The sequence below is a fragment of the Mytilus trossulus genome, chromosome 2, assembly GCF_036588685.1.
Source record: "Mytilus trossulus isolate FHL-02 chromosome 2, PNRI_Mtr1.1.1.hap1, whole genome shotgun sequence".
Lineage (NCBI taxonomy): Eukaryota > Metazoa > Mollusca > Bivalvia > Mytilida > Mytilidae > Mytilus > Mytilus trossulus.
In genome coordinates, this window is record NC_086374.1 from 13,118,102 (window position 1) to 13,134,225 (window position 16,124).

Below are 16,124 nucleotides of genomic sequence, written 5' to 3' on the forward strand. Positions count from 1 at the left end.
CCCCAAAAGAAAAATTAAACATAGGACTTCTAAAATCTAATTCAGGTTTAGGGATTTGATGTTTTTACGATAAATGTTGTGATTCGGTTTTAATATATTCCTACATAGATAAACTCATCATAGATACCAGGATTGAAATTCTATATTTACTCCAGACGCGTATTTTGTCTACAAAAGACTCACCAGTGACGCTCGAACAAAAACATGTTAAATAGGCTTAATAAAGTACGAAGTTGAAATGCATTGAGGACCAAACATTCTTAAAATGTTAGCCAAATACAGCTACTGTATTGAATTCCTGAGATAGAAAAGTCTTAAAATTTCAAAACTTCAAAGTTTTGTTAACAGTTAACTTATTCTGATGAGCATATCAATGATAACTTAGGTTTAATTACATCTTTAGTCTTAATTACTAGTAGGCTCATTTAACTATAGTTTACAAACGTCCGATGAGCTGTAATTTTTAACGATTATCAACATCCGATTTTTATTATTTTATCTAAATAGTCAATTGCATTAATAAAGTATGCTTATATGTATATAAATACTGTAAGTTAACTGTCTAGAATCTATTATCTTTTATTCAAATTGGTGGTGTGGAGGTTCACTTCCCTCTTTTTTTTCTTCACCGAACGTTTACTCTACCTGAAAGGGTTGGAAACTTATTGTTTTGATATTTGATAAGCCAATGGGAAATTTAATTATGAAAGAATGGTGTAAATCAAGCCAGGACTGCTACGGAGACTAAGGGACTTCCAACCAGCAGTGGTTTTGACCTATTGCTGTCATGCCATTCTTTACTTAAAATGATTTGATACTAAGACATTTAGTGATTGGAACATCATACCCAGTTATTCACCTCAAAATGCACTACATCAATCTATATCAACCACAGGACCTTTTCATATGATGACCAGTTTTAGATTCTCTTATGTCATTTTTTTTCGGTGTTTGCACTGATATTATCTTGCTTGTGCTCCTACGAAGTAATTGGTTTGAACATGTTTCATTTCATCATAAACTAGTGCTTTTTTTAAAAAGAACTAGGAACCAAATTAAAATATCTACTATGGTCTGCCTTCGGCAGAATTTGAACCCATGCTTAATATATAACACCGTTTTTTACTCTGCTTGACCTGTGTTCAGCCATCTATGTTACTCGGTCAACTATGCTATATAAGATACAGCTTGTGTTAGACAAGTAATGCCCCTCGTCGTCAGCTCACCTAGGTTTACGTCTTTGTATGTGAAAACTGTACGACTGACTTTCTCCTTGGGTAACAAAGAATTAAACGGGTATAACACCACAAATCAAATATACTTCGTCTCAAATTTACCAGAAAAATGTTAGATTAGCAAATTTGCGTTAGCAAAATTTTGTTCATTCCTCAACGGGACTTGAACTCATGCTTTTGTGACACCAAAACAACTTTGCCTGCACTGTGTTCAACCCACTAGATTGCACTGCCAACTATATATAACTACAGTTTTTGAATGTCGTGCAATATCGTTCCGTCTCAGCGTAACCTAGGTTTATAATATGATGTAAGGTGGCATATAGAAGGAATACCGGGCAGTTTATTTTGTCAGTCGAAAAGGACGATAAAAACATGTACTTACCGTCAAATCAGTGACATCAACACCAAATAGAATTATACAGTCCTGGTATCTATGATGAGTTTATTTATATACAGCTTCAAAGTTCCCTCCTCTAACTTAAGATGATAAAACAATCGGTTTTTATTTCGGGAGGTGTTTTCCTCTCGTATGTATTTAACAAGGACGAGCAATAAGAATACAGTTAATGCAAATACAATTGTGAATATGTAATGCATTTGAATATGACGGTTGTTTCCATTCGTTCCCTTGATTAATATAATCTCACGTTTGATTTTGTCGGTTTATGTGCACTTCCCTCTTTTTTTTTATTTATTTAGTAGTTAAATTAGTTTTAAAAAGTTGTTTGTGGTTTTAAATACAATTCTATTGCATATTTTTTTGGAAATTAATATGTGTATGCAAATTGTGTTTTGTGCAGCAACACTTGTCTTTGGGTTTAGGGATTTTCCGTTTTTTTAATTTTCAACGAAGTTCGATTCTTTTGTTATTTTACTTTTCAGCGCGAAGCTGATTGTACTTTAAACAAAGGCATGAACTATGTTTTTCATAGAACATGTCGGCTGTGTTAGAGGGTAAAGAAACCGGCAGAATTTCTTTTTTAATTTTGGTAACTGGGTGGCTGTGTCCAACCAACAGCTATTTCTTATTTTCCTCGCAAGTATCACCTAGGAGGATTAAAAAAAACATACCAAGAGGGCACTTGAACCGTTAAAATAACTGTTTAAATTGAATTTTAACATTTCGTTAAGCCAACTAAGTAATTACACAAGATAATGAAACTAGCAATCGTTATAAATAAGTCAAAGCACTTTGTTTCCGAAACTGGCAAATAACTTTTCTTTTATTCCAGACAGATTGTTTAATATTGGAAATGGTTTTTTTTATCGTTTGAAACCAAAGGAATTTAGATAAAACACAATGAAATAACCCTTATCAATACATGTGCCTTTCCTAAATTTGTTGTATCGCCGGTAGTAGTCATTCGTATTACAATTCAGTAATGCTGTTGTTATGTTTTTTTTACTTTTTGTTCCTTTTTCCTTCTTGATAAATTAGGTACGCATTATATATATTTGATAGGTCGTAGTTAAATTAATTCAGAATTGTTTTGTTCGATTTGAATCTGAACATAGAAATAAGGAGATATGGTATATGTGCCAATAAGACAACTCTCCATCCAAGTCACAGTTTGTAAAAGTAATAATAATTGTTCTAATTACGGTCTTCAACACGCGTTGACTCACACTGAACAGCAAGCTATAAAGGGCCCGAAAATGACTATTGTAAAACCTTTCAAACGGGAAATCCAACGGTCTTATAATTTGTAGTTCTTATACTACTTTATTTCCTTGAAATAATGTATAAATCATACAAGCAAGTCTTTTAGAAAAACAAATTCAAAATAATCTACCCATGTACGGTATCGATAAGAATAATGATTTATTATCATTTTAAAAGAAAATTTTAGAAGGGTATAAATGGTGCTTTTGGTTCTGGTACCTATTAATGATTACTGCTAAAATGTACGGAAAAAGAAACGATGTTACGACCCCTTCTTTGAAAAGGGATACGAAAATAAGTTATATGATATGGTTGTGAATCAGACAACTTTTTACCAGAGACCAAATGAAGTAAGAGTTACCAACTGTAGGTAGCCATAAAGACCTTAAAAATTAACAAAACCTTTACCGCTCTAATTTATATAACAAAATGTAAAAAAAACAAATGAGAAAAATAAGGTCCCGATTTATGTATAAAAACAAATAGGATGTACACCCGCATACAAAATTACAGTCTCCTGGCGCGAGAAAGCCACATACAGAATTTGACTGGGTTAAATTTGCTTTGGACAACCAACCTCCCTTAACCTAGGACAAAGTTGTAACATCACAACATAAAAATCCTAATCATTTTAAAAACTTGATTCAACAGATCGTCACAGAGCACAAAAATAATACAAAAAGACTTAACATATAAAGTACCGATTTGTGATTACTCATAATTATTGAAAAGTAGTTCAAAGCCAATAATAACTAATAATATAATCATTTATACAAGGCTAACGTACATGTATAATCCAGTACCCATCCAATATATTAAGTATAAATGATACATAAACAGTCTGAAAAACATGGTCTTCTGCAATGCCAAAATATTAAGTATCGACAGAATGTGAATGTAGGACCAAACTGAGCTATATAGAAATGGCATAACATTATATATTTTGTTTACCAAAATCTATGTTCTGCATGCATTGATTTCATTTGAATATTTTAATAAATAGCTTATCTTCTATGACTTTCGAGTTATAACAACTACTCATTCTGCAGATACTCAAATTTTGTCTTTGTACAAAATCATGCTTTTTGAAACTGCTAATGAAGTATTCATACTAAAACTGTTTGAAATTTACTGGTATTTTATTCTGTTTAAATAAGGTTTATATAGTAATTGTAATTGGCTTTATAACTAGCTTTCAGTAACTGTAATTGTTTTATGTTGCAATGCTTACACCCATTGTATTATGTTAATGAAAGGGTTATTATCGACCAAAAGATTAGAGCTTTTCAACAATTTGGTGTCAGATTCAGTCGAATTGAGCTCAGCCTATGCCGAATTTATTTATACTGTTACTAGAATGATGACTTATGTGAATAAGAAGATGTAAACCACATGAGACAATGAGACAACTCTCTATCTAAGTGACAATGTATAAAAAGTTAACAGTTATAGGTCAAAGTACGGCCTTCAACTCGGAGCCTTGGCTCATATCTAATAGCAAATTATAAAGGGCCTCAAAATGACTAGTAGAATTCAAATTCAAACAGAAAATCCAACGGTCTTATCTATATTAAAAACAGAAACAAGAAACACCTATTAATCAAACCAACAAACGACAACCACTGAACAACAGTTGCATAAGGCGATAACCTTCACCCTAACCTGAGACGTTAATGTTACATTACAACTTAAAAAGACACACACTTATTGAAATGGCTTAACTGATATTGCTTAAACTTTGCGTACAACCTTGGCTTGGTGAACTGCGACTGAAAATCGGATAAATAATACATTTAAATCTTTTATTATCTGAAATATTACAGACTTTAGTAGTTTGATATGGGTGTATATTTGTATAGAAAGCACATAAAATTGTCAAAAAAAACATTAAAAAAATATCTTAAAATAAAAAAACTATATGTTGTTGACACATAAATTTCTGTTTTAATGATCTAAAATAATCATACGGTCACCGACTTTGTGTTTTTGTATAATAATCGATCTATCACCTTGTTAGTAGTGAAAAACGTCCAAAAAAACCTGTACGGCCTGCGACGTGAAGACGTTCCGATTATTTCCACGTTTTATTGGATATTTAAAAAAAAAAAAACACAACTTTGAATGATGTATACCGTAAAAACTAAGTCGGTGACCCTATCTTTATTTTGCATCATTATAACGGACATTTATTATTTCATCAACATATATTGTTTTAGTTTTTTAAGAAAAATAGAATTAGAGATTTTGCGATTTTAAGACAAAAATTAGATGGTTTATGCCGAATTTATCAGTTTTCTGTACAAATGTTCACCAATTTTGTAAGAATTCAATCAGTCATATTTTAACTAATAAATGAGAGAAATGCATTAATTTTCCGATTTGCAGTTGAAGTTCATCAAGCCAGAGTTGTATGCAAAATCTTAAATCTGTGACACAGTCCATTTACTGTATCTTTACCTTAAAATCAACAAGGAAAATACGGATTTTTACAGTCTGTAAAATCAAAATAAGTAAACTATTAGAGAAAAATAACAACAGCCTCACACTCGTACAGCGTTTCATAATGCATTAAAACCGGTTATCTAGTTTTTTATAGTACAATACAAAAAAATAAAAGGATGTGGTATAACACATTTTGTAAAAAAGTGTGCTTATTTATCTTAACTATTTAAATCTTCATGGAAAACTAAATAGATCTATATGGTGTGTTATTCTGGTCATGAAACAAACACTAACGATATAAAAAAGACGATTAGACAATGATACAAATTTTCACAAGAGACCAAATGACACAAAAATTAACAAAAATAGGCCAGTACAAAAACGAACGAAATAAAATATGGTACAAAACAACAAACGACAGCCACTACATTACACTCTTGGGATAGGCACATACATACAGATTGCCGTGGGATTAAATAGGTTGTCCGGATCCCAACCTTCACCTTACCTGGGACAGTGGTGTAACAGAACAAAATAAGAACAAACTATGAAAATCAGTTGAAAAATACTTAACTCATCATATGAATACAAATAGATATACATCTAACAAAAACACATAGTAGTCGTGGCCGGGTACTTTTTACATCCCAATAACAAAAAGACACTAAGTATATATCTGAGAGTACTCTCAGTTACTGACAGCTAGCTCAAAGTCAATAGCAATTTCTAAAATAAATCATGCATTTCAGACTAAATTACCATCAGTACACATCCACATCCAATGGAATTAGTGTAAAGAGATCATACACAGTCAGAGAAAAACATGACCGTGTGCAATGCCAAGATACAGGTACCGACATATTGTAGAGCCATGAATGTACATATGAACCATTTGAAACAACAACAACAAAAAAGGATATAAAGTTCTTCTATTTTGTTTTCCTTTCAAAGCCTCTGTGAGATCTTCAATAAGCTCACGTTCGGTTTATGACGTTTTTTATGCTGGTATTTTTGCGGAACTATTTACTAGATTTCAACTACACTGTCTGCAGTACTTCAACTACCCATGCCCCGTTGTATGTTTGTATTTGTTTTCTCTAATTTTTACAGGTGTTTGAAATACTAGCTATAGAGGAGGTTTTTACCTTAAGTCTTATACCATAAGCCACTTTTCGTTCTTTCAAAACACAAACTTAATAAATTCTCAATTTCCAATTCATACTCGGAGTTGTCTCTTGTCTAATTTCACTTTAAATATTACCTTAAAAGAAACATTTTCTCTTCTACATCAGGAACTTGACCATGACTATTTTTTCAAATTTCAACACAGATTTGTCTTATTTCAACATAAAACATTACATTAAACAGTTTGTGCATATACAAAACAGATGAGTGTTGTGTGATTGGTATCTTGGCGTATTTAACTACACAAATGTGAAGAATACAAACAGACGTGTGGTATAATACATGTATGGTGTAGATATAGAGTTGACTCCTGACGTTTACAAACAGACGTGCGGTATAATACATGTATGGTGTAGATATAGAGTTGACTCCTGACGTTTACAAACAAATGTGCGGTATAATACATGTATGGTGTAGATATAGAGTTGACTCCTGACGTTTACAAACAAATGTGCGTTTTACGATGGAATCATGACGTTGAGACACATAGGACTAAATGATGACGTTTACAAACAAATGTGCATAGTATGATGGAATCGTGAGGTTTACGAACAGGTGTGTGTTATAAATGCGATGGAATTTGACGTTTACAAACAGATGAGCATAATGGTATGGAATCCTGACGTTTAGACAAAAATGTGTGTAATATGATTGAATTGTGACGTTTTACACACAAATGAGCATAAAAGGATGAAATCATGACGTTTAGACACATATGTGCGTAATATGATTGAATGGTGACGTTTACACACAAATGAGCATAATAGGATGAAATCATCACTTTTTTAAAATGTGCGTTTAAACTATGATCAAGATGGCATTGTGGTGCGACTGTCCCTCTGGTATCTTTCATCACTCTTTTACAGACAGATGTGCATATAAAGATGGAATTATGACACTTACAAAATGATGTTCGCTATATGATAATTTCATGACGTAACAGACATATATAGTTTACACAAAATGTGTACATGGTAGCTGTTCGTTTGTTGTGCGTGGTTGTTGTTTTGTTTATCCAGATCAAGTGCATATATTTGTGAACATTTATTAAATACTTGTAGTCGAACTCAGTAGTTTGTTTGAATAACCACACAGCAAGAATCATTTCTACAAAAACAAAACTGCGCTAGAAAAAGAGCAACAGTTTGATAAGCGAGTAGACAAAAGTAATGAAAAGCAATCCTATATGAACCATTTCCCAATGTAAACAACAACTATCATCCTTTTTCTCCATTACATGGTTTAACAGACATTTCAAGTGTATATGTGGATGCTAAGGGCATTCCTTGATATATTGGAACATTTATGAGAACATTTAACTCCTTGTACGTTGTGTGTTTATAATTCTCATACTGGCCATATCATGTCTGGCATTTGTAGATATCAATGCCTAATTGGACTCGTATCTAGTTAACATGGGAGCATATAAGCAAGCTGATTGAATGAGAAAATCTGAGTTTATTTTGTACAGAAATGTGCGTATAAACATGAATTTGCGGTTAATGTTAGCGAATATACACAGCATAAAATATTAGCAGCAACTTTTGAACAAATCAACATAGATATATACATATATGTACAATAAAACAACGTGTAACGACATTATTCAGCTTCTTGACTATATTTCACCAATGCCTGTACAGACAAGTACATCTATCTATCCTATGAGCTGTGTGATAACTTGAATGTGTCAGTTTAAAGTATTGCACATTCTATAAGATTTATTGAATTGTCCTATTCTGTTAATACTGACAAGTAAATTAATACATTCACTAGGTGAATATTTCATTGGTAATATTATTATCCGGTTTTCAAAACGTGCAACATTTTCTTCTTTTATCTTATACCCTTTTAAAAAGAAATTCGCATATTACAAAATTTAATTGTAGATCCCCTCCTTAACTTATTTAAAGTTCTATATTAGTATTTCAAATATATTTAGAACATTCCCATTTCGCTAAATAAAAACATATTGGCCATATTATTAAAAGGAAGGCCTTGTCGCATGCCACCTCCTCCTCCTCCTCCCATCATTTGTGACATCATCATCATTGGCAGAACATTATCGTTCCCGCCCATCATCATTGCCATGGGAAACATACTGTTCATTCCTCCACTTTGGCGTTGTGCCATCTGAGCTTTGGCTAATAAAGCTAACCTTGCTCTTTGTTCGTTCATCGCCTTGGCATTGGCTCCTGAAATTATTTCGTCTTTTTTTAAAGATAGGTTTTTACAAACACATTGCGTGAGCCTTTTTGATATTAGTTACTTAAGGTAACTTGATGAAGCATTGATTGCTACAATCAGTTAGAAAGATTTGTAAGCACAGTAAAATTTCTTTGTGGCATCCAAATGTTTAACTTTTATACTTTTTTTTTTTAATAACCAAAGTGATACCCTCCCCCTTTCAAACCAAACTCAGCGTAGGAAAAGTTACTATTAACTAGAGACAATATAGTATGCCATTTTTATGTAAGACTATATTGATTAGACTATAACATGCATTTAGATCTAACATAGCAAGCTACACATATTATGCTTGTAAGCTTCAGTGAGATCATTGAAGAGAATAAAGGTTGATTGATAGATATGTGTTTGGCTAAAAATATAGACATCAAGCAAGCAAGCAAGAAATTAATTAAACAAAAGCAAGGCTTACACCACGAGTTTGTTTAGTTTATTTTTTACAAACAACAGCACGTGAAAAGCAAACAACACAATCAACACATACAGGCCAAAGATGTCTGTTTTATAAATATCGACGGATAGTATCACACAGTCATTAACGTTCATAGATCACATCTTATGTTACAGTCACTGTCTATGGGACACATTCAACCTAATTAAACATGCGGTTCATTAAAAGCATATTCATAAGTCCGCCTCCGGATGATGAAGCACCTCCTGATGATGCACCTCCTTGACCTTGTGACATTAATAAAAGTGGGAGCATGGATTCGCCCATTCCTCCTTCAGCCATCAACATAAGGGGCATCATGCTTCCCATACCACTTCTGCCACCTCTACCGGACATGAGCATCTGAAGCATCAGTGGGTTCATTTTGCCACCTTTTCCCATTGCCATCAATGCTGGCAACATTGCACTGCTGCTACCTCCACGCATTTGTCTTGCTGCTGCTTGTCTCTGTGCTGCTTGACCTGTAACATTTATTGTGTGTTATACTCGTTATAGAATGTCATTTTGTCCACTTTCCACGTGCTGTAACCAACATGCAGTGTGATTTAAATGTTGCAATAATAAATACGTAAGAAGCCGTATTTATCACCTACTGACACAGTCTTTTCATTATGATTGTTCATTTTTGCTTTTCATATAGTTAACTTCATAATGTTTTAAAAAATAAAAATGAATATATGTACTGAACGACTAAAGAAACGCTACACTAACATTTATTTAAATTCGAAGGTTTGGTATTGCTTTTGATAATGCTAATATTCAAAATGAATCCCTCATTTTTCATCAATGTTTTTTGCATTCTAATTCAAATTAAATAAAAAAAATAAAATGCGAAATTAATTTAAAACTATTATATGAATAACTAGACTTTGTTTTAATAGTATCTTGCAGTACCGGTTCTTGCAGTATGACTTTAGCTACCCGCTCCCCTAAAAGAAAACGTTGGGAAAGTTGTTCTGCGTAAGCTAGAAAACAATCTTACTTTATTAACATAATTTGACAAAAACTCTTTGGATTGAAGATGTTGATATTTCTATTACTATGAAGTAAACATCGTGTGTTTAAAAGTAAATTTGAAAAATGTGGTGTAGTGTTTCTATAGGCGTTCAGTATATGATATAGTTGAAAACCAAAAGATTGTAATGTTCGTGCACTTGAGGTTATATGAGGTTTGTGTTCTGCTAAAAATCCAGCTGATCTGACAGCCAATGATATGTTAATACAGGTACTGTGTCATTTACATTAAACATGCAATGTAAATCTTGAGGAAGGAAGAGAAGAAAACATAGAAGTATTACACGTGTTACATAAATGAAAACACAAAACAAACAAAAAGCATTCAATATATTTACTAAAAAAGCAACAAAATTGGATACACGTAACAAAAAACCGACAATGTGACACAGTCTATGACCCAATCCACACTTGAAGAAGTCTGGTGTAAAGATTAGTGATGATTCCATCATTTTCTTTGGTTCATTAACAGAAATGGAAGCATATTAGTGTTTCCGCTTCCGCCCGAGAAAGCTCTACTAAACATTTGATAGCGCATGAGGTCCTGTCCAACATCGCTCCCCATCATCATCATCATTCCTAAATTTGGACCTATCAAATATGATGAGAGACAAAAGCATAAGAAGAAATACTTATGTTCGTTTAATTGACTAACTCGTATTGAAGTGTGCAGATCAATAAAGATGCTTTTTTAATTAATCCATTAAATAGTTTATTTTTTCATTAATTTGTCATTTATTTTATATGAAAATCAAATTGATATGAAACCACATTGAAATTGATAGCAAAACTGAAGCTAATTTGAAAGAAAAAAAAAGATATTAAAATGTATATTTAAATTTTTAAACTTAATTTCTAAATTCAAAAAATAAATTGCAGAATTAAATTTAGCTAATAGATCTAACAGCTACACAGTTGACATCTACTCTACAGATATATACGTTACATCACCTAAGCCTTTATAACATAATCGTTCTATCAATATTATATATATCATTTTTTCCAAAATCATATTTTTCATATCAAAGTATGAATATTGAAAGTCATGAGAAGGTCACATGGAAAGTTATCAAGATTTTTTTGGCCGCTTCGTCATTTATTGACAGTTTAACTACTATTTCGCATGATTCCAAAAATGCTTATATCTGTCAATTGTCACATGAATGACCGGTCGTATATAAAACCGCTGTCCTTCATGTTAATATTATGGATATGTTGACATTTTATTGGAGTCAAAGAGTGTGTTTCCAATATATAAGATAATTAATGCATATACGAAGTTCTAGTGGATCTTCAGGCTTATCAGAATTTGTCATCAGATGCAATAAAAGGTGTATAAAATATCTTATACTGTAACGAAGTATCACAAATTGTCACAGCAAATATCAATAAAATTACCTAAGCGAGGAAGTGGTATAAAGAACTGATAAGGAATGAATTAGCATAGCTAACACTCATATCAATGAAGTTATTTTAACTACGTATATATTTATAGATCTAGAACACAATTCCATTTTCCTTTTAGCCATATGAATAAAATTATTTTTAAATTACAGGAAAAAAATACTTAACAGATATCGAAATTTAAGAAATTAGTTCTTGACAATTTGTGCAAAGGATTACTGTTAAAAGACAGAAAAGTTAGTACATTAAATCGTTGAGTCATGCAATACTAAAAACCGTGCAAATAGTTTACATAGAAACCATCAAATTTTCTCCTTCAATTGTTGAATACTTCAGCATGTTTATAAATTTTATCTAAAAGATAGTTTAAAAAATGTATAGAACAAATTCAAGAATTCGAATAACATCCACTCTTTCTCATTTTTTGAGTTGATTAATATCGCCATGACAACTCCTGACAAAAAAAGTAAAAATTAAAAAAAAATATATGGTTTTCAATTATCTGAGAAATTAAGGTTTTCTTTCCACCACTGTTTAACATTATTTTAACTTTTCTCATTTAAACCAAATAATTAACGATGAAATATAGACAATTTGTTCGTATTTTTACAGGGCTTTTTTTTTTTGTTACCAAACACAACGTTATTGCATAGGAACTTTAAACATACAAAATAATGTGTTTGTTATAGTAGTCAACATATTTGCACGGCAATGTTTTGATATTAGTATGATATTGTTGGACTTGAATACTCACCAGGGGCCTGTGATCGGACATGAGCTACCATCACACACAACACTAAGGCAATTATAAATACGGACTTCATTGTGTCTCTGAAAATAAGCAAAGAAAATTTATGCTAATCGTTTTTAAAGTTAGAGCACAAACAAAATTTGTGTGTCAACATTTAAACAGGTTCTTAACTGTAATGCTAATATATAAAAAGAAGATGTGGTATGATTGCCAATGAGACAACTCTCCATCAGAGCCCAAAAATGACACGGAAATTAACAACTATAGGTCACCGTACGGCCTTCAACAATGAGCAAAGCCCGTACCGCATAGTCAGCTATTAAGGCCCCGAAATGACAATGTAAAACAATTCAAACTAGAAAATTAACGGCCTAATTTATGTATAATTCATTTCAGTTCTTACTTAAGTAAATTTCACAAAACTAATTACGACTAAGATTTAACGGTAAGAATACTCAATCTTAATCATATTTTTGTTTCGGGAAACCAACTCTGGACCAAAAAGAGTTTACCAAAAGTACACAACCAGATAGCGTCTTCCTGGATGTTTGTGGTGCTTCATTGTTGGTTATATGTTAGACCAGTGAATGGTTTCTGGTCAATTCAAAACAACATGGCATTTGTAGTCAGTGTTGACCTATTTTCTTCTTTTTTACATGAATATGTTGACATTGGTTTAGAAATTTGATTTAACACAAATTTCATACATTAACAAATGATGAATAAACCACACATTACTAAGTTTTATTTTCTTTCGCTCATTAGATAACAGATATACATTTACAACGCGTTTATGCTGTATCGTTTGAATATCTTTTAAAACATAATTTTACACCATTTGCATACTTCTAGACTTCATGCAATTGTTATACTCTGTCAAAAAATGTGTGCCAACAAGTTTACTGAAACTTTTTTTAACATTATTCCATTGCTCGCTTTTTTTTCTTTTTTTTAGAAATACGATTTCAATTATGTTTATGTTTAGAGCATCGTTTGTTAATCTAACTCATGGTTGACCTTTGATCCTAAATTTGTAGACTTAACAAAAAGTTTCCAAAAACATCAACAAAAAATGTTCATTTTAAGCGAAATGAGAAGATTTGCTTGACATGGACAACTCTTGAATTGATATTCACAATTAAAAATAAAATAAAAAGTAAGAGGTAGACTATTGTCAAAAGAAGAACAAATATACCATATTAAGTCAATATCTATGGCTACGATATTCATTAAAAATGATTTTCTTTTGAAGATCCATATACTCTTTTACAAAAAAAAAAACATCGAAAAATCTCATAATACTTGAGCCAGTTGGCTATTTTATAAAGTACTTTTATCTTGCTCATTATCCCTGTATACAAATGTTTGCCAAACAAAGAGTCATTTTTTATTACAGAATGAAATTTGAGAAAAATTAGAGAATTAGATAAACAAAACAACTAGTAGGCCTACTGTATGATAAATTAATGTTAACACACTTGTGGCGAAGCGTTACATTTGCTTTTATAATCATCGAATGTATGCGCATTTTTTTTTTCAAGTTTTCTTTCGATGTTAATGCCGATGGCATTTATGTATGTTTGCCCTTATTCCATTTTAATGCACACCCTGACTACTGCGTATGTCTACGCGTTCATTGATATCCTTATACACGCTAGTCTACGCGCTCATTGTATCCTTATACATGCTAGTCTATATGCATTATCTCCCTTAAATAAGTTATAAAAAGGATTCTTTTGAATCTTATATTATTTATGGCTTTTTTTCAGAAAAAAATACGCATGAAACTATTTGTGCCAAGTGCAAAACGAACACTTCGATCAATTGAAACATTAAATCTGTTTTACAATGGTAATGCTAAGATGCAAAACATAAGAAACAACAGTACAACAAATTTTCACATACCGTATTAGCAATTTCAGTTTGTTGAATGTGTTGCCAAATAATTCTTATAATGTGTTATTCTTGTCACGAAATCTCAAATGTAATTAAGTAACAGACATTTAAAACGAGCAACACCCAATCACGTGGCATTTTATTTCTGTAACATAATTTATTAGCAAAAATGACCACTTTTGTTGCTTTGCGCTACCAAGCGGTAAATTAAGTTATAGGTAACAGGACAAATATACAAAATTACCCACTTGCTAGTCTGGTAAACAAAGTAATTAAAATGAGTTACTATATACCAGGTTTATAACTTCGTATGCGAGACTTGTGTTTATTCCACAAGAGACTGGTCAGTATAAAACAAAACAGCTTTAGTGAATACGAAGTTAATGAGCGTTTAAAACCTAAGATTCCTTAAAGCCTTACTGCTGTGCCAATTTGTTAGACATTGCAATATTGGAGATCTTTTATTCGTGTATACAAATCAACAGTTCCAATAAGTTCTTGCACTAAATCTTACTAGAATTAATCTAAATGGCTAAATATGCAACTGCTACCAAACCAACCTTTTCAACAAATAACAGAGTTTTGTATATAAACGATAATATCTTGTTTTCTTCTTCTTTAAATAAACATATTACTGAAAAGTGTACTATTATCAAATGAGTCCTCACGTATACCTTTTCACTGTATTGCAATCCAACTAATTTTAAACACTAAAATTCTAAATATGAAAATAAGTAAAAAAAAAACATACCCTTTTCTTATTGCAATCCAGTTATAGAATAATTAATGCAAGATGTATCCCAAACTATGAATTAATTAAGGGACTTACGTGATCAGAGAATCTACGGAAACTTTCCAGTTAATATGTCCTACTTGTTGTTAGGAGGCAAGCTACAAGTCTGATGATACTTGGTCCTCAACAAGTGGTTTTAAAGCCGTGACACTCCGTTTATGCAAATGATGTATAACAATGCATTAAAGTCGCCTGTAATTAATGGTATTGCTGTCTTGTATGAATACTATTGTCTGTACACGACACGCTACATTTACCCCCAGGCACTGACGTATTCGTGACCCTGTATAATAAAAAAAAGATGGACAACGGTTTATTTTACACGAAAGTTAAAAACTTCTAATGTTCAATATATGATATTCGAAAAAAACCTTTTTTTTTAATAAATAAACTCTTTATTTAGATAGCAATCATATAAAAAATTGTATTATTACAATGGTCAGTATGGCATTTTTGACAATGGTCAGTATTGTTTACATGGCGTTACATAACAAAAGTCTATAGGTAAAGATGAACGTGTAAAAATGATGAATATTAACATGATCTATATTGCAATAAACAACGTATCATGTTTTTAGAATTATACATAAAATATGAAGGTTATTAAACTGACATAATTGTTAGGTAATCTTTGCTAACAAATGGGTCAGAAATTTGTTCTGAAACAAGTCCCTCCTATTGCACTGGGAGTTCAGTCATTTAAACACAAACTGTAAAGAGGCAATAGTGAAAACGAAACTTCGATTTTACAGTTTATATCGCCCTTTTTCTCATATACATTGCAAAGTTTAAGATTTGCCCATTTGACACTCCAAACCTGCTTTAAATATACATTAAATTAAAACTCTATTCATTATATATTTTTGTGATATAGAAAAAAGTAGATGTGGTATGCATGCCAATCAGACACTTCTCCATCCAAGTCACAATGTGTGTTTGTGTTATGTTATATGACTTTTGATGAACTTCTTTGTACCATTGTATCTTTATGGTGTTTGAGAAATAAAGAATCTTGAATCTTGACACTTCTCCATCCAAGT

General features: G+C 31.8%; 1 protein-coding gene across 2 annotated transcripts; it reads right to left on the minus strand.

Moving 5' to 3' along the window:
* Positions 1 to 7,966: 7,966 nt before the first annotated feature.
* LOC134706526 (uncharacterized) lies at positions 7,967 to 15,338 on the minus strand. 2 transcript variants are annotated; one of them, XM_063565547.1, is made up of 3 exons: positions 15,121 to 15,338; positions 12,399 to 12,475; positions 7,967 to 8,723 (listed from the first exon to the last, which is right to left on the minus strand). In XM_063565547.1, the coding sequence occupies exons 2-3, from the start codon at positions 12,466 to 12,468 to the stop codon at positions 8,467 to 8,469; spliced, it is 327 nt and encodes a 108-aa protein (XP_063421617.1). In that variant the 5' UTR covers positions 12,469 to 12,475; positions 15,121 to 15,338; the 3' UTR covers positions 7,967 to 8,466. The 2 variants fall into 2 exon arrangements, with proteins under 2 accessions (XP_063421617.1, XP_063421616.1); XM_063565546.1 differs by lacking the exon at positions 7,967 to 8,723 and adding an exon at positions 9,156 to 9,687.
* Between the last annotated feature and the right edge of the window lie 786 nt (positions 15,339 to 16,124).